The 26,512-nt window shown below is 37.2% G+C and overlaps 1 protein-coding gene across 15 annotated transcripts in view; it reads left to right on the top strand.

The window, feature by feature from the left end:
* EML5 (EMAP like 5) overlaps nt 1-26,512 on the top strand; it is a 170,793-nt gene that overhangs the window by 24,596 nt on the left and 119,685 nt on the right. For 14 of the 15 annotated variants that reach the window (XR_007518849.1, XM_049897337.1, XM_049897336.1 and 11 more), the window contains exons 3-4: nt 23,633-23,731; nt 26,328-26,396. Coding sequence is in view for 14 of the 15 variants with exons in the window: in XM_049897337.1 (XP_049753294.1) it covers nt 23,633-23,731; nt 26,328-26,396 (168 nt within the window). In the remaining variant the exon portion in view is untranslated. Of the gene's footprint in view, nt 1-10,526; nt 10,755-23,632; nt 23,732-26,327; nt 26,397-26,512 lie in introns of those variants that run through there. The other variant, XM_049897339.1, reaches the window with a different exon arrangement.

Genomic DNA, 26,512 nt, shown 5'->3' with positions numbered 1-26,512 from the left:
CAAAAAGATTCTGAGTGGAGTATTACTTGGTATAGAAAATTTTACATACCAGCCTTTTCTAGGTAGAGTGTAGTGATAGGACAGATGGAAGATGATTTAGGAAAATTAAGTTTCTCTGTGTAGAGCTGTGTACATTTTAATTGTCAGTTATTTTAAAGGTTATCTAAAGTTATATTTTTTATTGAAAAATATGAGACAATTCCTATAATAGCTATTTTTTACGCAAAAATTAAAGTTCAAAATCAAGGATTTAACTACTCTACTGACTGATCAGTTTCCCAATTTTTATCTACTTCTACTCAAATATTTAAAAAATATTAAACAAACCAAAGTTTTTTTTGTGGTGTTTTATGAAACTTGTTACACCTAAAACATATTTAAAGAGTGGTAGGAAAGTGCATTTTTGCAGCTGTAGTTATAGTCTTTAAAAAGTCTTACGTTAAAATTAGACATTAAAGTCATTTGAACTTTTAGAAAATTTTTATTTATTTTCTTTTCAGTTCATAAACTTGGTAGATCTAGGTTTTACAGAAGCAGATTACAGTATATATTCCCTTCAAAATGTTGGCCAGTAGATGTTTTATATAAACTTCTCAGGAATACATTCTTTGGCTAACATAGATTAATATGACTTTCTCATAAGAGTCTGATAAGGATTCTATAAAGATCTAAACCTCCTATTTTGGGAAAATATACTTCTAGATTTGATATCTTTACACAGCAGTGATGGGCAATTAGAGAACCTCAATTTATGTTTCATTTTGCTATTATCTTTCAAGTCCATTAACTTTCTCATATCAGAATTTCTTTCATTTTCCTCTTTAAAGGGAAGGGAATAATACTTAGTCAAAATTGACTTGACAGCAACTGATTACTGGTTAAACTACTTCACAGGAGCGAGAAACAAACCTGTAAGGTTTTTAAAAATCACTTATGAAAGGTGTTGTGAAGTCCAAGATGTTTTAACTGTAAATGTCTGTATACTTTATATATAGATGTTTTCCTTTGGCCTTAAAAGTTGCCCTTTCTTGATGTTATATATTGCATTGTTGAGGAGTGCCTCATACATCTAAGGAGAAATCGTTCCCTTAGCTTTCACTAGTTGAAATTTAGCTTATTTTGAGCAACTTGTATGAAAAGTCTTGGGTACATGTATTTTACCATTGCAGAGCTTCATGTGATACTTAAAAATTTAAGCTTATAAAAACCATAATAACAAAAGGTTATTTTTTTTAAGTGCCAGGCATTGTACTAAGCCTGCATTATCTCGTTTAATCCTCACAACAACACTATGAAATAGATACTATTATTATCTCTATTTTACAGATAAAGAAACTGAGACTTAGAGAGGTTAAATAACTTGCCCCAGGTTACACAGCTAGTAAATGGAGCCAAAGCGGAACCCAGGTTGGTCACACTCCAAAGCTCATGTTTTTAACTACAATGCTCTACTGCCTCCCAAACTTGTAACTTAGGAGGTGGTTATTGAGACTTCTAAAAAAATTTATCGACTTCAAGAACAGTTAAAGCTAATATTGTAAGGAACTGCTACCAGTTGAAGGTTAAGTGAAAATTTTTTCTAAAATTATGTTAATTAAAAAAATGCTTTAACTTATACATTTGAGAGAACTTATCTATCAGTATAGTTATATCTATAAACTATGAGATACCAAGTAGGAAGTACATAATTTTTGCATTTTCTACTAGATTTGAAGCTATGAGTAATCTTTTAAGATTAATCCAGTGAATGAGTTCCCTAGTTCGTGGTAATGCTAAATGTTCTTTTTTCCCAGAGGCTTTCTTCTAATTGGATTGAGTATCCATGCTAATACAGGCAGTCTGCTTTATTGAGGATAATTAGTGCTTGAATGGCTATTTATATAAATCCATGTAAAACAGGGACAAAAATTTCATAGTAAATGGAAGATCGGAGTAGGAGGAAGAAAAAATTGGTACTTTATCTTGAAAATGTAACATAATTTATAAAAATACACTTCTCATATTTAACAAAATCTAAGTTGTAATTGTATAAAAATGGTGTGGGGGTGGTATCTGACCTCCTCTAACTTCACAAGGGGGAAAGAGAATCAAGACCAACAGCCCAAGGATGATTCCTATGAGGCGGAAGTCAGACACACCTCTACTCTCTGCCATCTTTACTAATTCTGACACCAACCATCCCTCCCACAGCACTCTCTACTTCTCTGCTGTGTTCCATAATTCATTGCAATGGCCACACAGAACTCACAGACAATACTCACGGTTATGGGGTTTATTAAGGAAGTAACAGGTTACAGTTCAGGTTCAGGAATGCTCAGGATACAGTTCTTCCATCAGGACAGTCTCTTCTCAGCTGTACTCACAGAAATGCCTTTCTGACCCCTTGGCCTGTGCCTTACTCAGGCAAGTGTTACAAAGCTCTTTTCACCCTGCCAATAAGTGTCCAGAGGCATGCTACTCTGCCAGCAAGCCTCCTGTCCAAAGGAAAGCCCACCACACCATCTCCTGCCACTGTTTCTGAGCCACTGCTTCTTGACAGCTCTCTGTCTCCTGGTTCCAGGAGCTTCTCAGCACAGCCAAGTCCAAAGGACATGCTCTCTGCTCCTGGCTGTTCTTCCTTGGTGGTGATGGGATCTTCTCTCTGCTCTGGAATTGGCTCTCTTTTAAGGCAGAACTGACCAGTCCCATTGGTGGGCCAAAATTTGCCTTATTTGCACAGTCCCACCCAATCATTTTTACCCACTCACTTGGGTGGTAGTTATAAGACCATGTCTAGAAAGGGCACACAAAAGTGATCCATTGCACCACAAATTGTAACTGTTTGCTAATTTGTAGAATGAATAAGAATAAACCGTTAATTTTTTTCTTACATAATTTTGTCAGTTATATTCTGGTACAAAATAAAATGCTTCAGTTTAACTTTGGCTTTTATCCCATGATTATGTTGGTGTTGTTAAGTGCCATTCAGTAGATACCGATTCTTAGTGACCCTGTGTACAACAGAATGAAACATTGCCCAGTCCTGCACCATCCTCACAGTCATTGTTATGCTTGAGCCCATTGTTGGAGCCGCTGTGTCAGTCCATTTCACTGAGGGTCTTCCTCTTTTTCTCTGACCCTCTACTTTACGAAGCATGATGCCCTCCTTCAGGAACCGGTCCCTCCTGATAACAGGTCCAAAGTATGTGAGATGAAGTCTCGCCATCATTGTTTCTAATGTGCATTCTGGCAGTAGTTCTTCCATGACAAATTTGTTCATTGATGTGGCAGTCCATGGTATATTCTGTATTCTTTGCCACACCATAATTCAAATTCAATTCATCTTTGGTCTTCCTTATTCATAATCTAGCTTTCACATGCATATGAGGAGATTGAAAACACTATAGCTTGGGTCAGGCGCACCTTAGTCCTTAAAGTGATATCTTTGCTTTTAACACTTTAAAGCAATCTTTTCAACAAATTTGCCCAATGCAATATGCCATTTGATTTCTTAACTTTCATGGGCATTGATTGTGGTGGGTCCAGGTAAAATGAAATCCTTGACAACTTCAATATTTTCTCCTTTATCATGATTTTGCTTATTGGTCCAGTTATGAGGATTTTTGTTTTCTTTATGTTGAGGTGTAAAGCATACTGAAGGCTGTAGTCTTTGATCTTCATCAGTACATATTTCAAGTTCTCTTCACTATCAGCAGCAAGGTTGTGTTATCTGTGTATCACAAGTTGTTGATGAGTCTTCCTACAATCCTGATGCTGCATTCTTCTTCATTTAGTCCAGCTTATTGGATTATTTGCTCAGCATACAGATTGAATAGGTATGGCGAAAGGATACAACCCTGACGCACACCTTTCCTGACTTTAAACCACACAGTATCCCCTTGTTCTGTTTGAACGACTGCCTCTTGATCTAAGTATAGGTTCTTCATGAGCACAATTAAGTGTTCTGGAATTTCCATTCTTTGCAGTGTTATCCATAATTTGTTTTGATCCGCACAGTTGAATGCCTTTGCATAGTCAGTAAAACACAGGTTATTCTGGTATTCTGTGCTTTCAGCCATGAGCCATCTGACATCAGCAATGATATTCCTTGCTCCATGTCTCTTCTGAATCCGGCTTGAATTTCTGGCAGTCCCTTCTCAATGTACTGCTACAACTGCTTTTGAATGATATTCAGCAGAATTTTACTTGTGTGGGATATTAATATTACTGTTCGATAATTTTAGCATTGTATTGGATCACCTTTCTTTGGAATGGGCACAAATATGGATCTCTTCCAGTCGGTTGGCCAGGTAGTTGTCTTCCAAATTTTTTTGGCTTAGACAAGTGAGCGCTTCCAGGGAGGCATTTATTTGTCAGAACATCTCAATTGGTATTCCGTCAATTCCGGTAACCTTGTTTTTTGTCACTGCTTTCAGTGCAGTTTGGACCTCTTCCTTCAGTGTCATCTGTTCTTGATCATATGTTACCTCCTGAAATGGTTGAACACTGATCGATTGTTTTTGGTACAGTGACTCTATATTTCGCCCATGTTCTTTTGATGCTTCCTGTATCATTCAGCATTTTGCCCATAGAATTCTTCAGTATTGCAACTTGAAGCTTGAATTTTTTCTTCAGTTTTTCAGTTTGAGAAATGCAGAGAGTGTTCTTCCCTTTTGGCTTTTTAACCTCTGGGTGTTTGCACATTTCATTATAATACTTTGTCTTCTCGAACCACCCTTTTGAAATCTTCTGTTCAGCTCTTTTACTTCATCGTTTTTTTCCATTCACTTTAGCTACTCCACATTCAGGGGCAAGTTTCAGAGTCTCTTCTAACATCCATTTTGTTTTTTTCTTTCTTTCCTGTCTTTTTAATGACTTCTTGCTTTCTTCATGTATCATGTGCTTGATATCATTCCACAACTTGTCTTTGGTCATATTCTTACATAATTTTGTCATTTATATTCTGATACAAATTGAAATGCTTCAGTTTATTTTTGGCTTTTGCCACATGATTATAAAGAAGGTTCATTTTTGCAAAAAACATTGGAGGGCTTCAGTTATTTTTTGTTATCTCTTAATATATAGACATAGCTGAAACACCTATTATATTATCATCCTCAAAGTTTTCTGTTTTATTGCTCTGCCAGATCCTAACTTCTCATGGCTCTATGCATGACTTGACCAATACTTACTCCATTAAATCCTACATCTTTTGCAAAATTTGTAAGTTCCCTTTGCAACATTGTAACAGTTAGTACTTACATAATGAACACTGAGCTCACAGGACCCCTACACTAGAATCTTTTAAGTGTAATTGTCCATTATTTGAATATGTTTCATAGTTACAGGAACTCAAGGGATGCTTCTAATTGTGTGTAGATTAGGACACTTCTCTTATTTGACTACTCTGGTGTGCTTGAATTTTTACTAGATACTTTGAATTCAATTGATGGACACAAATAGGATTTTGTTTGGGAATAGGATCAGGAGGAGTAGGAGGAACTTGGGGAACTGGATAGAGGTTTCGTCCGTCCTTCTTCTTCTTCAGCTCTTACTTATTAGTTATCTTTAAAGGAGCCTCTCTGTCTCCTTCTTAAATGTTACTGCTCTTCAGGAATCTGTAGCCTTCTTTTCTTTTACTTATTCTTTTTGAGTGATTACCTACATCCATGATTTGAACTCCTGTATCAGCTAACAGTGACCCAGGCTTGTCTCTTCAACTCCACATACCCTCTTGAATGTCTTATAGATATTTACATGTGTAAAACTGAATTCTTTCTTTATTCCAGCCCTATCAAGAAAACAAAGCCCACTCTTTTTCCTGGCTCTGGCTTATCTCTCCAGCCTCCTGTCCTGATACTTTCCTCTCCTCAGCCATACTGAATTACTGGCACTTTGTTGAAAGCACCATGTTCTCTCTAAGAGAATCTTGGTATCCCTTGTTCTGAAATGCACTCTTTTTGTATCTGACATCTGTTGCTCTGTCTTCCAAGATATGGTTCAAGCTTTACTTTTGCTGGAAAACTTTATCCTCTTCCTCAGCTCCCTAGTCTGTGCCGAATATGAGGAAAACCTGATAAAGTTAAAAATGATAGAAAACTAGAAGAGGTAGTAGTTACTCTATTGTTTTCACTTCTTCCTCTCTGCTGTAGCTTAATCTATGTTTAATCCATTGGCGTCAAATTGATTTCGACTCATAGCGACCCTATAGGACAGAGTAGAACTGCCCCGTAGGGTTTCCAAGGAATGGCTGGTAGACTCGAACTGCTGACCTTTTGGTTAAAAGCCAAGCTCTTAACCACTGTGCCACTAGGGCTCCTAACCTATGCTTTGGGAGGTTGATTTTGACCATTGATATGTTTTCAGGACTGCAAAGAATGTGCTCTGAGGTCTAATTTGTTATTGCCTATATGGAGCTATGGAGCCTTCGATTCCTGGCTCACTACTAAAAGTTGTTTTTATTTTTTTTAAATAAGGAAAGCCTGTTGAATGTTATCAATTTTTTTTAAACTATTATGATTTTTTTTCTGCTTTAATCTGTTAATGTGATGAATTACATGAATTGGTGTGTGTGTGTGTGAGTGAAAGCAACTCTGCATTTGGGGTAAGTCTGATTTTCATGGTGTGATTTTTTTTTTTTTTGTACATTTGATGCATCATATTTGTCCATTTTTGTTTATGGTTTTTACATGTTCTTACTGAATAAGATTGACCAGTAATGGATTATTGTTGTACTGTCCTTTTCTGGTTTGGTATCAAGATTTCCTCTTTTTCTCTTATCTTTTTTTTTTTTAAAAGTATCTGTTTATAAGTATCTGTTCTTTGAAAAATTGGTAGAAATCACCTGAAAAGCTTCTGGGTTTGGTGTGTTCTTCATGGAAACATTTTGAACTTCTGATTCAACTTCTTGAATGGTAATAGGTATATTTTTTTTCCTTGAGTTAATAAATATTTCCTTCTTTTTACTTCCTTTGGGTTCTTCTCTTATTTTTTAACTTTTTGAGATGTACGCTTAGCTCATTGGTTTTAAGCCTTTCTTTTTTCTAATAAATGGATATAAATACATAAATATCCTTCTAAGCACTATTGTAGCTGTATCCCATAAGTTTTGATATGGAGTGTTTTTGTTCATTGAAATTTCATTTAATTTTAATTTGCTTTGTGATTTCTTCTTTGACCTGTGAACTATTTGTAGGTGGTCTTTTAAATTCTTAAATGTATGGCTTGCTCCTAGCTATTTTATTAATTTTTAACTTAACTGCATTATAATCTCAGACCAGTTATTTGAAATGTGTAGAGGCTTGATTTATGGCCTAATATGTCATCAGTTTTTTTAAGTATTCCTTTTTGTCTAATTAGAATATGCATTCTCCACTTGTTGGGTTGACAGAGTGTTCCATACCAGGGGTCAGCAAACTTTTTCTTACTGGGCCAGATAATGAATTTTTTAAGCCTGCAAGCGAGGCAGTCCCTGATGCAACTATTCAGCTCTACTCCTATAGTGCAAAAGCAGCCATAGAGATCACGTAAACAAGTGGGCATGGCTGTGTTCCAATAAAACTTTTACAGTGAGCTGGAATCAACTCGTTGGCTATGGGCTTGGTCTTTTGGGTTAGTGTGCCTGCCACTGTTTTATACACCCATTAAGTATGTGGTTAAAGTCTTCTTTGGTTGTATTCATATTTTTTTTTTTAATCGGATTGACAGAAGTATGCGTAAGTCGTCTGTGATGATAAAGTTGCTGATTTTTCTTTCAGGTGCTGACAATTTTGCTTTATGTAATTTGAGGCTATTTTATGAGATGTACCTAATTTCATTTTATGTCTTCTAGGTGCAGAGACCCTTTTATTTCTTGTAATGCTTTGGAGTTTATTTTGTCTGATATTAATAAAACTAATACCACATTTTTATTTGGTTAGTATTTGCTTAGTATATCCTTTCCCATTCTTTTCACATCAATATTTTTCTTCTTTTAGGCTTCAAGTGTGTCTCTTGTAAATAGCATATAGCTGTGTAGCTGGATTTTTGTTTTTGAATTCATCTGCAGGCTGTGCTTTTTGAGCCTTTAGTCCATCCACATATATTATGAACATTAGCGGATTTATTTATCATCTTGTTTTATGCTTTCTATCGGCCTCACTTTTTCTGTTTCTCTGACTTCTCGCTTTTTGTCCTATCTTTGAAATTTTTTTCTTACTCCATTTTGTTTCCTCTACTAGTTTAGAAATTATTTTCTCTATGTCTAGCTTTTACTGGGTTTCCTAGATATATTAAGATGCTTGCTTACCTAACAAAGTCTAAAGTTAATTAACATTTTTACCATCCTGAATAATACAGGGACATCAGGGCATTTTAACTCTGCGTGCCTCCCTATTAACATATAAACTACATTATTTTGCCCTATAAATTAATATTATTGTTCTATAAAGTCAATATTTGCTAAAATTTGTGATATATTTCCCAGTACACCTACTGCTCACTTATCAACCTGGTCAGTTTCCAAAGATCAGGTTGTTATATGAAAATCGGCATTATGTGAAAATGGAGGATGACCACATCAGATCTAGCGTAGAAGATGATTACATCATTACATAACTGCCAGATAACATCATTACTTAACTGCCAAACCACTGAGAATCTGGCTTAGCCAAGTTGACACATAACCTTAACCATCACAGCCAGCATTACTCTAGCCTCGCACCTCAGCATTCGTTACTGCCAGACGTATGTCATTAATGTGCAAAATAGTCAAATAGCAGGTGTTTTACTATTGTTGTAAATGCAAAATGTCAGATAACAAGATAACCTATACATGAGAAGTAGGTGTAGTTCATTCATTTAGGAAATATTTATTAGACTCTTGCCATGAATTAGATACTAATCTGGGTACTGTCAGTAGGGCAGTTAACAAACCATGTAAGAATTTCTGCCATTAAAGAACATATGCTCTAATCAGGAGAGACAGACCATAAAAAAAGAAATAAAGCATATGTCTTAGGTTGGCCTGTCTAGAGGAACAAACTGGTGAAGCATATGTATATAAATATATAGAGAGAAAGATTTATTTCAAGGAAGTGGCCCACACAGTTGTGGAGGTTGGCAAGTCCCAAATCTGTGAGTCAGGTGTCAGGATGAAGGCTTCTCCTGACTCACATGCTTGCAGGGGCTGATGAGCCCGAAAATCAGCAAGTCAGACGTCAGGCCGTTGGCTCATGTCCCAAGAACTAGAGGTCAAATGATGATGAGTCAGATGCAGGATTGAGAGAAAAAGAGCTTTTCCAGAGCATGCATATATGTGGGATGCAGGCCACACTCCCAGGGAAACTCCCCTTACATCAGACTACAAAATGGGGGATGATTATACTGAGAATCACGGCCTAGCCAAGTTGACACATGACATTAACTGTCACAGCATATAATATGACAGATAGTGGTAAGTGCTTTGGGGAAAACATGCTTTAGTATCAGGAGTGTGCCTGGAATATTTGAGGAGGGGTAAGGAGGCTGTGGCTGGAGAGCAGTGAATTAGGTAGAGACTGGCAGGAAATGAGGTTAGAGCATTAAGTAGCAGGTACATATTATATACAGACTTTTGATTTTATATGAAGTAATTTGGGAAGTGTGTAAGGATAGGATTAACTTGCAATTGGTCTGTAGTGGCCCTATGCTTCTCTCTAGGGACTTTCAGAACCATGGTGATGACCATTGGCCAGCTAGCTAGTGATTTTTGATGTGCTGGTTAAAGTTAGAAATCTTCCTGGAGGTGTTTGGTACCAGTTTGTCTATGTGGTTTAATGCAAAAGCATAGAGTAATGGACTGCACTGGTTTACCTGGTTATATAGCCACTTTTGGGCTGTGTCATCAGTGAAATATAAAAGATCCCTCCGTAAATTTGGACCTTGGCTTTCCTGAGGTATCTTACACATATCCTGTTGGTTCGTTATCCAAAGGTAAATCACATGCTATGTGACTGACTAGGAGAGGACCCTGGGAGCTGCACTTTGATGTTTCAGGGCGTCCCTGATATTACCATATGTTTTCTACTCTTGTTTTTGTCGATAATAAATCTTTCACCAGTGTACCTTGTTAGTGTCCTGTAGTCTGTCTTAGTCATCCAGTGCTGCTGTAACAGAAATACCACAAGTGGGTGGCTTTAACAAACAGAAATTTATTTTCTCACAGTTTAGAAGGCGAGAAGTCTGAATTCAGAGTGCCAGCTCTAGTGGAAGGGTTTCTCTCTGTCAGGTCTGAGGGAAGGTCCTTGTCTCTTTTCAGCTTCAGTTTCTTGGTTCCTTGGAGATCTCATGGAATGTGGCATTTATCTCCCCTTATCTGTTTTATCTGTGCTTGCTTACTCTGCCCTTTTATATCTTAAAAGAGATTGATTTAAGACACACTCTACATTAAAACTGCCTCATTAACATAACAAAGAAAATCCTGTTCTATACCACAGGTATAGTAGAATTTATAACACATATTTTTTGGGGTCACAATTCAATCCATAACAGAGTCCTTTTAATTATCCAACCCCATGTAATTGCTGCAGGAAGATGTTGGAGAAAGGAGTGACATGATCTGACCTATTTTTTAAAAAGAATATCTCTGGCTACTGTATTGAGAATAAACCATAGATGGAAATGGGGACAAGAGAAGAAGCAGGAAGACCATGTTGGAGGCTGTGACAATAATGCATGTGAGAAATAATGGTGGATTGGATCTAGTTCAGAGAGGTAGAAGTGGTGAGAAGCAGTCAGATGCTGGAAATATTTTGAAGGTAGGTCTACATGGTTTGTTGATGAATTGGAGATGAGAAGCAGAAGAGTCTCTTCTGGCTAAAATATATTCTGTAGAATTCCCTTTTGAGTAGGTCAGTGGTAAATGGTATTCAACTTTTTTTGTAAGTCTCTTACTTATCTTTCATTCTTGAAAGATTGTTTTATTGGGTATACAACTCCAAATTGACCTTTTATTTTATCAAATTGCAGATTTTTTGCACCTCTTACTGGCTTCCATTGTTGAATAGTCAGCTGTCAGTCTAATCGCCATTCCTTTTTAGGAACTCTTTTTTTTTTCTTTGCCTTGGTGGTCTGCAGTTTAACTATGGGGTGTCTAGGTGTGGGTTCTTCCCTCCCTCTCTTGCCTCTCTCCCCTCTTACCTTCTTTCTTCTCTTTATCTCTTCCTTCTTTCCTTATGCTGCTTGGCATTTATTCTGTATCTGAGGATTGATGTCTGGATAATTCTGGTGAATTTTTAGCCATTATCTCTTAGAATATTATATCCTCATTCTGTCATTGCTGTCAGAATCTCTTAGTAGACATATATTAATTTTCTCAACCCATCTTCCATGTTTTTCTTTTTCAGAGTCAATTAGACTTTTAAAAAGTCAACTCTACTGAGATATACTCAAAACCAAACCACACTGCCATCAAATCGATTCCAGCTCATAGTGACCCTATAGGACAGAGTAGAAGTGCCCCATGGGCTTTCCAAGGCTGTAAATCTTTACAAAAGCAAACAGCCACATCTTTCTCCCATGGAGCTGCTGGTGGGTTTCAACTGCTGACCTTTTGGTTAGCAGCCGAGAGCACTTAATCACTGTGTCACCAGGTCTCCTTATGTTGTTGCTGTTAGGTGCTGTTGAGTAGGTTCCGACTCGTAGCAACCGTGTGTACAATGAAACAAAACACTGCCCACACCTGCACAATCTTCAGAAATCATTACTATATTTGAGTCCATTGTTGCAGCCACTGTGTCAGTTTATCACATTGAAGGTCTTCCTCTTTTTCACTGACCCTCTACTTTACCAAGCATGATGTCCTTTTCCAGGGACTGTTCCCTCCTGATAACATGTCTAAAGTACATGAGATGAAGTCTCACCATCCTTGCTTCTAATGTGCATTCTGGCTGTGCTTCTAAGACAAATTTGTTCTTTCCTCTGGCAGTCCATGGTACATTCAGTATTCTTCGCCAACACCATAATTCAAAGACAACAGTTCTTCGGTCTTCATTATTCACTGTCCAGCTTTCGCATGCGTGTGAGGTGACTGGAAAATACCATGGCTGGGGTCAGGTGCTCCATAGTCCTCAAGGTGACATCTTTGCTCTTTAACACTTTAAGGAGGTTTTTTTTAATGTAAATACGTCATTTGAATTCTTAACTGCTGCTTCCATGGGTATTGGTTGTGAATCTGAGTAAAATGAAATCTTTGACAGCTTCAGTATTTTATCCGTTTATCATGGTGAGGGCACTGAGGTATAATTTACATACAATAAAATGTACGCATCTTGAACATGCATTTAAAAGAATTTTGACAAATGAGTACACTGATAACTACTACCAAAATCAATATCGGTAACATTTCCATACTTGCAAAAGGTTTTCCTGAACACCTTTCCAGTCATTAATCACCCACTTCAGCCCCAACCACCGGCTATCACTGATATACTTGCTGTCAACATAGATTAGTCTTTTTTAGGGTTTCATATAAATGTACTGAAACAATATGTAGTTGTTTTTTGGTTTGGCTTTTTTCACCCAGCATGATTTTATTTATGTATTTCCATGTCGTTGCATGTATCAGTTGTTTGTTCCTTTTCATTGCTAATATTTCTCCATTTTATGGATATATTCTACAATCTGTTTATCCATTCACTTGTTGGTGGATGCTTGATTGTTTACAGATTTGGGTGATTATGAATAAAGCTTCTGTGACATTTGTGGACAAGTCTTTGGTGAATGTATGTTTCCATTTCTTTTGGGTAAATACCTAGTAGTAGAACTGTTGAGCTCTATGGTAAGTGTATGTTTAATTTTACAAGGAATTGCCAAACTGTTTTCCAAAGCAACCATACCATTTTCCATTCCTGCCTGCAATACATGAGATTTCTAGTTGTTCTCTGTTTGCACCATCACTTGATGTTGTCAGTCTTTTTAATTTTAGTCAGAACAAGACCAGGGGGCACCTGTGGAACAGACCACCAGTTGCTCATATGCAAGTTCAAGTTGAAGCTGAAGAAAATAAAAACAAGTCCATGAGAGCTAAAGTACCACCTTGAGAATATCCCAACTGAATTGAGAGACCATCTCAATAATAGATTTGATGCATTGAACACTAATGACCAAAGACGAGACATGTAGTGGTATGACATCAAGGACATCATACCTGAAGAAAGCAAAAGGTCATTAAAAAGTCAAGAAAGAAAGAAAAGACCAAAATGGATGTCAGAAGAGACTCTGAAACTTGCTGCTGAATGTAGGGTAGCTAAAGCAAACAGAAGAAATGATGAAGTCAAAGAGCTGAACAGAAGATTTCAGAGGTAGGCTTGAGAAGACAAGGTATTATAATGATACGTGTAAAGACCTGGAGATAGAAAACCAAAAGGGAAGAACACGCTCAGCATTTCTCAAGCTGAAGAACTAAAGAAAACATTCAAGCCTCAAGTTGCAATATTAAAGGAGTCTATGGGCAAAATACTGAAACGATGCAAAATACTGAAATGATGCAGGAAGCATCAAAGGAAGATAGAAGGAATACAGAGTCACCGTGCCAAAAAGAATTGCTCAACGTGCAACCATTTCAGGAGAACCAGTGGTATTGAGGGGAAAAGTCCAAGCTGCACTGAAGGCATTGGCGAAAAACAAGGCTCCAGGAATTGGCAAAGTACCGATTGACATGTTTCAACAGGCAGATGCAATGCTGGAAGCGCTCACTCGTCTATTCTAAGAAATTTGGAAGCCAGCTACCTGGTCAAATGACTGGAAGAGGTCCATATTTGTGCCCATTCCAAAGAAAAGTGATCCAACAAAATGCAGATATTATCGAACAATATCATTAGTATTACACACAAGTAAAATTTTGCTGAAGATAATTCCAAAACAGTTGCAGAAGTGCATCAACAGGGAACTGCAAGAAATTCAAGCTGGTTTCAAGAAGAGGACATGGAACAGAGGGTTTCATTGCTGATGTCAGATGAATCTTGGCTGAAAGCAGAGAATACCAGAAAGATGTTTCCTGTGTTTTATTGACTATGCAAAGGCATTCAACTGTGTGGATCATAACAAATTATGAATAATATTGCAAAGGATAGGAATTCCAGAACACTTAATTGTGCTCATGAAGAACCTGTATATAGACCAAGACACAGTCGTTCGAACAGAACAAGGGAATACTGCATGGTTTAAAGTCAGGAAGGATGTGCGTTGGGGTTGTATCCTTTCAGCATACTTATACAATCCATATGCTGAATGAATAATCCCAGAAGCTGGACTATAAACTTTGCATCAGGATTGGAGGAAGATGCATTAACAAACTGCTATGTGTAGATGACACAACCTTGCTTGCTGAAAGTGAAGATGACTTAAAAGCACTTACTGATGAAGATCAAAGACTATACCCTTCAGTGTGGATTACATCTCAACATAAAGAAAACAAAAATCCTCACTCCTGAACCAACATACAACATCATGATAAATGGAGAAAATTTTGAAGTTATCAAGGATTTCCTTTTACTTGGTTCCACAATCAACACCCATGGAAGCAGCAGTCAAGAATTCAAACGATGTTTGCATTGGGCAAATCTGCTGCAAAAGACCTCTTTAAAGTGTTAAAAAGCAAAGATATCACTTTGGGACTGACCCAAGCCATGGTGTTCTCAGTAACAATCATATGCATGTGAAAGCTGGACAATGAATAAAGAATATAGAAGAACTGATGCCTTTGAATTATGGTGTTGGCAAAGAATATTGAACATACACTGAACTGCCAGAAGAATGAACAAATCTGTCTCGGAAGAAGTACAGCCGGAATACTCCTTAGAATCAAGAGTGGCAAAACTTTATCTCATGTACTTTGTACCACGTGTCTGTCAGTTTGTCGTACTGTGGGGGCTCGTGTGTTGCTGTGATGCTGGAAGCTATGCCACCGGTATTCAGATACCAGCAGGGTCACCCATGGAGGACAGGTTTCAGCTGAGTTTCCAGGCTAAGACAGACTAGGAAGAAGGACCCGGCAGTCAACTTCTGAGAAGCATTAGCCAGTGAAAACTTTATGAATAACAGCAGAACATTGTCTGATATAGTGCTGGAAGATGAGCCCCCCAGGTTGGAAGGCACTCAAAAGATGACTGGGGAAGAGCTACCTCCTCAAAGTAGAGTCGACCTTAATGACATGGATGGAGTAAAGCTTTCAGGACCTTCATTTGCTGACGTGGCACGACTCAAAATGAGAAGAAACAGCTGCAAACATCCATTAATAATCGGAACCTGGAATGTACGAAGTATGAATCTAGGAAAATTGGAAATCATCAAAAATGAAATGGAATGCATAAACATCGATATCCTAGGCATTAGTGAGCTGAAATGGACTGGTATTGGCCATTTTGAATTGGACAATCATAGAGTCTACTATGCTGGGAATGACAACTCGAAGAGGAATGGTGTTGCATTCATCGTCAAAAAGAATGTTTCAAGATTTATCCTGAAGTACAATGCTGTCAGTGATAGGATAATATCCTTATGCCTACAAGGAAGACCAGTTAATACAAATGTTATTCAAATTTATGCACCAACCAGTAGGGCCAAAGATGAAGAAATAGAAGATTTTTATCAGCTGCTGAACTCTGAAATTGATCGAATATGCAATCCAGATGCATTGATAATTACTGGCAATTGGAATGCGAAAGTTGGAAACAAAGGAGAAGGATCAGTAGTTGGGAATCATGGCCTTGGTGATAGAAACAATGCCGGAGATCGAATGATAGAATTTTGCAAGACCAGTGACTTCTTAGTTGCAAATACCTTCTTTCACCAACATAAATGGCGACTATACACATGGACCTCGCCAGATGGAACACACAAAAATCAAATCGACTACCTCGGTGGAAGGAGACAATGGAAAAGCTCAATATCATCATTAAGGTGAGGGGCTGACTGTGGAACAGACCATCAATTGCTCATATGCAAGTTCAAGCTGAAACTGAAGAAAATCAGAGCAAGTCCATGAGAGCCAAAATACGACCTTGAGTATATCCCACCTGAATTTAGAGACCATCTGAAGAATAGATTTGACGCATTGAACACTAGTGACCGAAGACCGGACAAGTTGTGGAATGACATCAAGGACGTCATCCATGAAGAAAGCAAGAGGTCACTGAAAAGACAGGAAAGAAAGAAAAGACCAAGATGGATGTCAGAGGAGACTCTGAAACTTGCTCTTGAGCGTCGAGCTTCTAAAGCAAAAGGAAGAATTGATGAAGTAAAAGAACTGAACAGAAGATTTCAAAGGGCCTCTCGAGAAGACAAAGTCAAGTATTATAATGACATGTGCAAAGAGCTGGAGATGGAAAACCAAAAGGGAAGAACACGCTCGGCGTTTCTCAAGCTGAAAGAACTGAAGAAAAAATTCAAGCTTCGAGTTGCAATAGTGAGGGATTCTATAGGGAAAATATTAAATGACACAGGAAGCATCCAAAGAAGATGGAAGGAATACACAGAGTCATTATACCAAAAAGACTTAGTCGATATTCAGCCATTTCAAGAGGTGGCATATGATCAGGAACCAAGGGTACTGAAGGAAGAAGCCCAAGCTGCTCTGAAGGCATTGGCGAAAAACAAGGCTCCAAGAATTGATGGAATATCAATTGAGATGTTTCAACAAACAGATGCAGCGCTGGAGGTGCTCACTCGTCTATGCCAAGAAATATGGAAGACAGCTTCCTGGCCAACTGACTGGAAGAGATCCATATTTATGCCTATTCCCAAGAAAGGTGATCCAACTGAATGTGGAAATTATAGAACAATATCATTAATATCACACACAAGCAAGATTTTGCTGAAGATCATGCAAAAGTGGCTGCAGCAGTATATTGACAGGGAACTGCCAGAAATTCAGACCGGTTTCAGAAGATGACGTGGAACCAGGGATATCATTGCTGATGTCAGCTGGATCCTGGCTGAAAGCAGAGAATACCAGAAAGATGTTTACCTGTGTTTTATTGACTATGCAAAGGCATTCGACTGTGTGGATCATAACAAACTATGGATAACACTGCAAAGAATGGGAATTCCAGAACACTTAATTGTGCTTATGAGGAATCTTTACATAGATCAAGAGGCAGTTGTTCACACAGAACAAGGGGATACTGATTGGTTTAAAGTTAGGAAAGGTGTGCATCAGGGTTGTATTCTTTCACCCTACCTATTTAATCTGTATGCTGAACAGATAATCCGAGAAGCTGGACTATATGAAGAAGAACGGGGCATCAGGATTGGAGGAAGACTCATTAACAACCTGCATTATGCAGATGACACAACCTTGCTTGCTGAAAGTGAAGAGGACTTGAAGCACTTACTAATGAAGATCAAAGACCACAGCCTTCAGTATGCGTTACACCTCAACATAAAGAAAACAAAAATCCTCACAAATGGACCAGTGAGCAACTTCATGATAAATGGAGAAAAGATTGAAGTTGTCAAGGATTTCATTTTACTTGGATCCACAATCAACAGCCATGGAAGTAGCAGTTAAGAAATCAAAATACGCATTGCATTGGGCAAATCTGCCGCAAAGGACCTCTTTAAAGTGTTGAAGAGCAAAGATGTCACCCTGAAGACTAAGGTGCGCCTGACCCAAGCCATGGTATTTTCAATTGCATCATGTGCATGTGAAAGCTGGACAATGAATAACGAAGGCTGAAGAAAATTGACGCCTTTGAATTGTGGTGTTGGCGAAGAATATTGAATATACCATGGACTGCCAGAAGAATGAATAAATCTGTCTTGGAAGAAGTACAACCAGAATGCTCCTTAGACGCAAGGATGGCGAGACTGTGTCTTAACATACTTTGGACATGTTGTCAGGAGGGATCAGTCTGTGCAATAGGACATCATGCTTGGCAAAGTAGAGGGTCAGCGGAAAAGAGGAACGCCCTCAACAAGATGGATTGACACAGTGGCTGCAACAATGGGCTCAAGCATAGCAACGAGTGTAAGGATGGCACAGGACCGGGCAGTGTTTCGTTCTGTTGTGCTTATATGGTCGCTATGAGTCGGAACCGACTCGACGGCACCTAACAACAACAACTACTTTGGACATGTTATCAGGACCAGTCCCTGGAGAAGGACACCATGCTTAATAAAGTAGAGGGTCAGCAAAAAATAGGAAAACTCTAAACGAAATGGATTGACACAGTGGCTGCAACAATAAACTCAAACATAGCAACGATTTTGAGGATGGTGCAGGACTGGTTAGTGTTTTCTCCTGTTGTACATATGGTCGCTATAAATCATAACCGACTCGATGGCAACAACAGTATTAAATTGGGATGTTTGTCTTTGTATTAATAAATTGCAAGTGTTCTTTATATTTTCCAATTTTGAGTCCTTTATCAGATATGTGTATAGCAAATATCTTCTCTAAGTTTTTGAGTTGCCTTTTTTTTTTTTCCTTGGTGTGCTTTGAAGAGCAGAAATTTTAATTGTAATGAACTCTAATTTATAAGCTTTTCCTTCATGGTTTGTTCTCTCTGTGTCTCGTATAAGAATTTTTTGCCTAAAACAAGGTTGCAAAGATTTTTTTCCCTTTGCTTCTCGAAGTTTTAAAGGCTTATCTTTTAGATTTAAGATTATACTGTGCTTGAAGTTAATTTTTGTGTGTATTTTATGTAAGGGTTAAAGTTCTTTTGTTCTCTTTATATTTATTGAGTTTGTTGAAATGATTGTTCTTGCTGTATTGAATTACTTGGAGAACATTGTCCAGAAATCAAGGTATCATATAATGTGCAGGTCGATTTCTGTATTCTGTGTTCTCTTCCCTTCTCTGTTTTTGTCCTTACGCCGGTACCACGCAATTTTCATTATTGTAGCTTCATAGGAGATCTTGAAATCAAGTCATGTAAGTCCTCAAAGTTTGTTCTTTTTATCCCCAAAACTGTTTTGGCAATTTTAGCTGCTTTGAATTTTTATGAAAATCAGCTTCTCAATTTCCTTAAAATAGTCTGCTGGGAGTTTGAATTGGGTTGCATTGAGTCTATAGATCAATTTGGAAAGAATTGACATCTGCACAATATTGAGGCATCAAATCCATGTGTGTGATGTGTTTCTATTCATTTAGATCTTCAATTTCTCTCACCTGTGTTTGAAAATTTTACTTGAACGGGCCTTAACGTATTTTGTTCACTTTATCCCTAAATATTTCATGGTTTGTGATATTTTTAAATTTTATTTTTTAGTTGTTTCTTTCTAACATTTAAAAATATAATTGGATTTTATAAAGTGAACTTGTAGTCTGTGACCTTGGTAAACTCACTTACTAGTGCTACTTTTTTATGGGTTTCTTAAAATTCTCTGTATATATGATCATGGCATCTGTGAATAAAGACAGTTTTACTTCTTTTCTAGTCTCTATGTCTTTTGCTTCTTTTCTTATCATGACTAGGACCTCCAGTGCAATGTTTAATAGAAATGTTGTAGGGAATATTTTTGCCTCATTTCACACCTCGGGGAAAACATTCAGCCTTTCATCCTTAAATAAGATGTTGACTGTAGGTTTTTCATAGATATCCTTTATTGGGTCGAGGAAGTTCATTCTTGTTTCTGGTTTGCTGAGGGTCTTTCCATGAATGAATGTTGAATTTTGTCAGATACCGTTTCTGTATTTATTGAGCTGATCATACAGTTTTCCTCCTTTGTGCTGTTTCTGTGGTAAATTGCATTGCTTTTTTTTTTTCAAATGTTAAACCAACCTTGCATTTTTGGGATAAACCCTTCAAGGTGATAGTGTACTTTAGTCATTGTATATTATCCTTTTTATATATTTCTGGCTTTGATTTGCCAACATTTTGTTAAAGAATTTTGCATTATACTCATGAGAGGTATTAACCTGCAGTTTTCTTATAATGGATGTTTATAGTGTAGGTATCAGGGTAATAATAGATTCGTAAAATGAGTTGGAAAGTGTTCCCCCTCCTCTATTTTGGAAAGAATGTGTATAGATTGCTATTGCTCCTTCCTTTCTACTGAAATATAACATCAAATTTACTATTTTAATACAATTCAGTGGCACTAAGTACATTCACGGTGTTGTTTAACTGTCATTGTTATCTACTTCCTGAAATTTTTTTATCATCCCAAACAGAAACTTTGTACCTATTAATAAGTAGCTCCCACTTCCTTCCTGCCCCAAGAGATCCAGATAGCTTCTAATCTCCTTTCTGTCTCTATGAGTTTGCCTATTCTAGATATATCATGTAAGGGGAATTGTATAGCATTTGGTGTTTTGTCTGGATTATTTCACTCAGCATGAGGTAGCATATATCACAACTTCTTTCTCTTTTATGACTGAATAATATTGCATTGCTATGTATGTCACACATTTTATTCATATATTCATCTGTGGATGACAGTTGGGTTATTTCCACCTTTTGGCTGTGGTGTATAATGCTGCTGTGAACGTTGTAGTAGAAATACCTGAGTCTCTGTTTTCAGTCCTTTTGCGTTTATATCTAGAAGTGTTGTTGTTAGGTGCCATCGAGTCTATTTCCGACTGATAGTGACCCTGTGTGCAGCAACAGAATGAAACACTGCCCAGTCCTGTGCCGTCCTCATAATCGTTGTTGTGCTTGAACCCATTGTTGCAGCCACTGTGTCAACCCATCTCGTTGAGAGTCTTCCTCTTTTTCGCTGGTCCACTACTTTATTTACCAAGCATGATATCCTTCTCCAGAGACTGATCCCTCCCAATAAAATGTCCAAAGTATGTGAGATATAGTCTCGCCATCCTTGCTTCTAAGGAGCACTCTGATTGTACTATCTAGAAGCAGAATATTTGAGGACCTGCCAAACTCTTTTCCATGGTAACTGCATCATTTTATATTCCCACTAGTAATACACAAGAGTTCCAGTTTCTCCACATTTCTCACCAGGAGGTGAGGGAGGCACCAGCCATCCTAGTGGGTGTGAAGTGTTACCTCATTGTGGTTTAGACTTTTCTATTGTTAAAAGGTGTGAATTTTCCTCCAAGCATTGTTTCAGGTGCATGTCACAATTTTTTTTGTTTTTGTGTCTTTTAGCTCAAAGAATTTTCTTACATTTTTGTGATTTATTCTTTAACCCTTGAGTTATTTAAAAGTGCATTAACTTTTTTCCTTCATCTTTCCTCTTCTTTTGGAGCCCCAGTTACCTATGTTAGACCACTTGACATTTTCTGAAGGGTCTCTGAAACTTTGTTAATTCTGCTTTAGTTTTTCTTTCTGTGTTTTATTTCGAATAGTTCCTGTTGCTGTATCTTTAGGTTCATTTGTCTTTTTTGCATTTTCTAAGCTGCTATTAATCCTTTGGAGTGAATTTTCATTTCAGATATTATAATGTTTATTTTTACAAGTTCTACATGTTCTTTTTTGTATCTTCCATTTCTGTTTTTATTCTGTTCATGTTTGTTTTAAAATAATTTCGAGTATATTGAAGATTTCCATTTTAACAGCTAATGTCTCCTGATAATCACCTCTGTCATTGTTGGTTCTGTTTCTATTGATTGATATTTCTTCTGGGTTTTGGTCATGTTTTTCTACTTCTTCACATGTTCAGTAGTTTTTTTATTAGCTGCTGAACATTGTGCATGTTACATTTTGAATGCTGGATTTGTTGTATCCTTTTAAGACATTTTGGACATTGTTCTGCAGGTAGTTTAGTTACTTGCTGATGAGTTTCATCTGCATGAAAGCTTGCTTTTATGTTTTGGTGAAGAACTAGACTAGCTTTCCCTTTTCGGGCTGGTTTAGCTTCACTGCTAAGGTATGACCATTCTGGTATCTCTACTGAATACCCAGTGAATTCAGAGAGATATGTTTACTCAAGCTATTGAGAATTTGAGTAATTCCTTGATCTTTGTGATCTCTGGGAATTGTTTGACTTTAGTTCCCAGTGATTGTTCTTTTTCATGAATTTGTTGTTCCTGTGGCCTCATGTCTTTCATCCTGTGTATTCAGGGGGAGAGGGAACCCATAAACAGGTTGTGTGCAGCTCCTGCTTTGCATTCGTTTCTTCTCTTCAGTACTCTGCTCTACACATTCTAAGCATCTTGGCCTCGCTGAATTCCAGGCTCTGTCTGGTCTTCTAAAATCAGCAAGACTGCCGGGCTTCATTGGAGTTTCACCTTACTGTGATGTAGTCCTAAATTACCTCTTAGACAAAGCTAAGGCAATAGGGTCGCTGTGAGTCGGAATTGACTAGATGGCAATGGTTCTTTCCTTTTTTTTTTTAAGGCAACTGTAGAACTCACCTTGTTTGTTTCCCCGCCTCACGGTTCATAGTGCTTAGCTTCCTGTTACCAATGTCTGAAAAATTTGGTTCATTCAGGTTGTTTAAAACAGGAGGCCAAGTTCATACTCTGATACTCATTCATGGCTAGAAGTCTGTCTTTCATGTTTCCTAACTTCTCTTATATTTTCCATCTTACTGTCTCTCCTTTTCTCTGTCTCTTCATCTCCGTCTAATCTGCTACTTAACTATTGAGTTTTTAATTTCATTTTTCAGTTTTAGAAGTTCTGTTTGCTGCTTCTTTTCAATTCTGTTAGATACTTTTTATAGTCTCATTCTTTACTTATATGTTCCTAAACAGGTATTTTGAACCCTTTTATTTCTCTGTTCACATTCAACTTATTTTATGTTATCTGGTAATTCCAGTGTCTGATGTTTTTTTGAAGGGCTGAAATTGCTGTTTGTTGTGACTTGTTGATTCTCACTCATGATCCCATATTTCCTTGTGTTTGTGAGTTTTTTTCATTTGTTTATTTTTGGTTTATATTTTAAGCTTGTTTTATAATTGCTACTTACAGGAATTCTTTTTGAAGCCTGAATCGAAGTTGCAGTTTTCCACTGAAGATTTACATTTGCCTATGTTAGAGCATGGAAGATGCTTGTAGGCACTACCGACCCTTAGGGCCACTCTCAATCAAACTTTCCACTTGAGAGATTCACGGTTAAGTGAATTTAGATCATAAAACCATGCGAAGGCTGCCTGTGGTTACAAATTTTCAGGAGAGGTTTTTCTCCCCCTTTATTTATTGCTGCCCCTTCTTTAAAAGGAGATTACTTTTTGTTTTCCCTTACTCTCAGGGAGCCATTGCTTTAGTCAGAGGTGTACAATTCAAATCCTCACCTTGGGCAGGCTCCATACTTTATCTCGTATTCCTGTTCAGCCTGCAGAACAAAAATCGGGATTACCAGGATTCAGGTGATACCTCTAGGGTAAAGTAGGTGTAGGAGCTTTCTTACTTTCCAGGATTCTTAATGGAAATCACTTTATTTTTGTTCTCAGATTTCTTAATTTCTTGCCATCTCAGGGTGAATTTAAAAAGATGTTTTCACATTTTATGTAGCATTTTTAGTTTTTGGAAGGAGAGATGTTCATGGTATCTGTCAGTCCTACTGTTAGAAATGGAAGTCTTTGTTTCTTAATGTGAAGAACTACACGTACGTGCAAATATTAACAAGATGAAATACATCTAGCCTTTCTTTATGAGGTCTATAAAATATAGTTGTGTAAGCTTCAGTGTTTATAAAACCCATGAGCAGACTTTTCTTGTTATTTGTAATATGGTTCTTCTTTTCTTTGTTTGCCTTTTTATTCTTCCTTGACTCCTTGGACGTAATTCAGCGCTTGGTTTCAGTTGGACTCGATTCAAAGAATGCAGTTTGTGTTTGGGATTGGAAAAGGGGGAAAATGTTATCTATGGCTCCTGGTCACACAGATAGAGTAAGTATTCCCCTTTGGAGTTCTAATGGGTACAGGGTGGGAAAGGGCCAGAAAAGAGTCAGGGGATTTTATTCTTCTGTGTTTTGTTATTAGCATACAGGTTCTATGTAATTTAAAAACTTCAAGTACAATTGTAAATACCCATAAAATTTTAGAATGCATATGTATCATAGTACTCAAAAACATGGCTCAGTAATGTTAGGGCAAAACTTTTAAATTTGAAGACTAGTTAAAAATAGATTTCTTACCCTAAGTAGTATAAAATTAATGTAAAGAATACTTTGTAGTCAGATTTTTAAATAAAATGTTATGCAATTTTTATAAATGCTGATAAAAAATTTTATCATCAACTCTTAAAATAAATGTCTAATTATTTTTGGGTAATATATTGCTAACCTGATCCAGCACAGGAGGCATAGTTAATGATTCTATTTTAGGGGGACTATATGAATCTCTAAAAATTGTATAGAAAATTTTGTGTATATTTGCATTTTGGAGAACAAACTGACTTTTCAGCAGATTCTCAAAGGGGCCTACGACACACTCACACCCATAGTTTAAATGCATATTAAAGTGTTAGCTATATTTATTTTTATAGCTGTATATTCTGACTTACTTAGTTCAAAGTGTTTCACACATTAGAATTTTTGATTTAGTAAATAGGCCAATTATTATGAAAAATGATACTGTCAATACAATTTTAAAAAGTATTTTTATGGTTAGTATTTTAAAGTCACATTGATCTATTTTCATATAATCTGTATTATAGTGAGTTGTTCAAATTAATTTCCAAGATGTCGTCTTTCTTCATTATCCCTGGGGATTAACTCTTAGGTTAATATGCAGGTGTCAGAGAAATACAGTTAAGACTACCAGTTAGAAGAATAAATGAATTACTTTTCAAAAGTTAAATTTTCTTTTATTTATTATTAAATTACATGTTTCTAATGCATATTTTCTTTCATCTGGGTTTTTGCTTGTGTAATAAAATGATTTGTGTGTATTTAGAATTTATGGAATCTTAGAAAAGAAGCCTGAGAGTCTCCAAAATTTAAATTTAAGCTAATTTTGTTTCACCCAAGTGAACAGTAAGGAAGCTAAAAAAAAAAAATTTACTGTAAAATACATATTTATATTCTTTGTATAAGAAATTCTGTGTGATAGCTGTAAAAACGTACCCTATAATAAAAGAAAAAAAAATTTTTTTTTTCTGTTATTTCTAACTGTATAAGTGTAAGTGTATGTTCCATTCAGAATCTCTCCACTCTGGAAATTGTGTAGGCACCTGCCTTATGTCCTCCCACTGCCGTCGAGTTGATTCTGACTCATGGCGACCCATAGGACAGAGTTGAACTGCCCCATGGGGTTTCCAAGGCTGTAAATCTTTGTGGAAGCAGACTGCCACGTCTTTCTACCACGGAGCATCTGGTGGATTCAAACTGCCGATCTTTTGGTTAGCAGCCAAGCCCTTAACCCTACTGCCACCAGGGTCCTTCCCTTATGCCTTGGGTCTTACTATCTGTGGTCCAAGTTTTTTTTTTTTTTTTTTAATTAAAAATAGAGATGTTAATTTTCGCTCTACAAGTTGTTTCATACAGTTTATAAAAATTGAGAAATAGTTTTTGTTCTTTAGCATTTATGTATTTATTTTTTCATAAAATTTTGAAATGTGAGATTTGGATTGTTGTTTATTGAGAGTTCCTGGGTGGTACAAATAGTTAGTATGCTGTGCTGCTAACCAAAAGGTTGGAGATTTGAATCCACTCAGAGGCACCTCAGAAGAAAGTCCTGGAGATCAACTTTTGAAAGAAACTACTTTTGAAAAAAAACCCTAGGGAACACATTTTAGGCTGATATACCTGGGGTCACCATGAGTCAAAATTGACTTGGCAGCAGCTGGTTTATTTTATTAGGATAGTCTCTCAGGCTGGGCTCTCTAGAGAAGCAAAACCAGTGAAGTGTATATCTATCTATCCATATGTAGACACAGAGAGATTTATCTCAATGAAATGACTCACCTGGATGAAGAAGCTGGCAAGTCCCAAGTCTGTGGGTTAAGTATCAGTCTGGAGGCTTCTCTTGACTCATGTCGCTGCAGGGGCTGAAAAACCCAAGATTGGCAGGTCAGACGGCAGGTCACTGGCCCACAGGCTCTGGAGGCTGATGAATCCCAAGATGGGTAGGCAATATGGTAGGCCACTGGCTCAAGTGCCAAGAAGCAGAGGCCAGATGATGACTAGCTGGGTACAAGTACAGAGCAAGGGAAAGCTTTGCCAGTGCATCCTTATATATATTGGATACAGGCCACACCCCCAAGGAAACTCCCTTACATCAGATCACAAAATGGAGGATAATTACATCAAATCACAAAATGGAGGATAACTATATCATAACGTAACTGCCAAATTATATCATTATGTAGCTGCCAAATTACATCATTATGTTACTGCAAACCACTGAGAATCATGGCCCAGCCAAGTCGACACAACATTAACCATCACAAATAGTTAGGGGTTTGGGCTGTTTGGTCTTTTGGGTATGATATTAACATGATTCTGAAACAAGTATTTTAACTAAAAATTTGATTTGTTTACAGATATTTGATATTTCTTGGGATTTGTACCTGCCAAATAAACTTGTCAGCTGTGGTGTAAAACATATCAAGGTACCAGAAAGATCTTGTTTTATAATAGTCATGTTTACTTAGCTCTCTGGCCCATGTCCATATCACACTATTAACAATTTAAGGTAGTTTTAAGATTCTGACATTACTTTTTTAAG

Source organism: Elephas maximus, chromosome 10, assembly GCF_024166365.1.
Source record: "Elephas maximus indicus isolate mEleMax1 chromosome 10, mEleMax1 primary haplotype, whole genome shotgun sequence".
Lineage (NCBI taxonomy): Eukaryota > Metazoa > Chordata > Mammalia > Proboscidea > Elephantidae > Elephas > Elephas maximus.
This window is presented reverse-complemented; position numbering and strand designations above follow the sequence as displayed.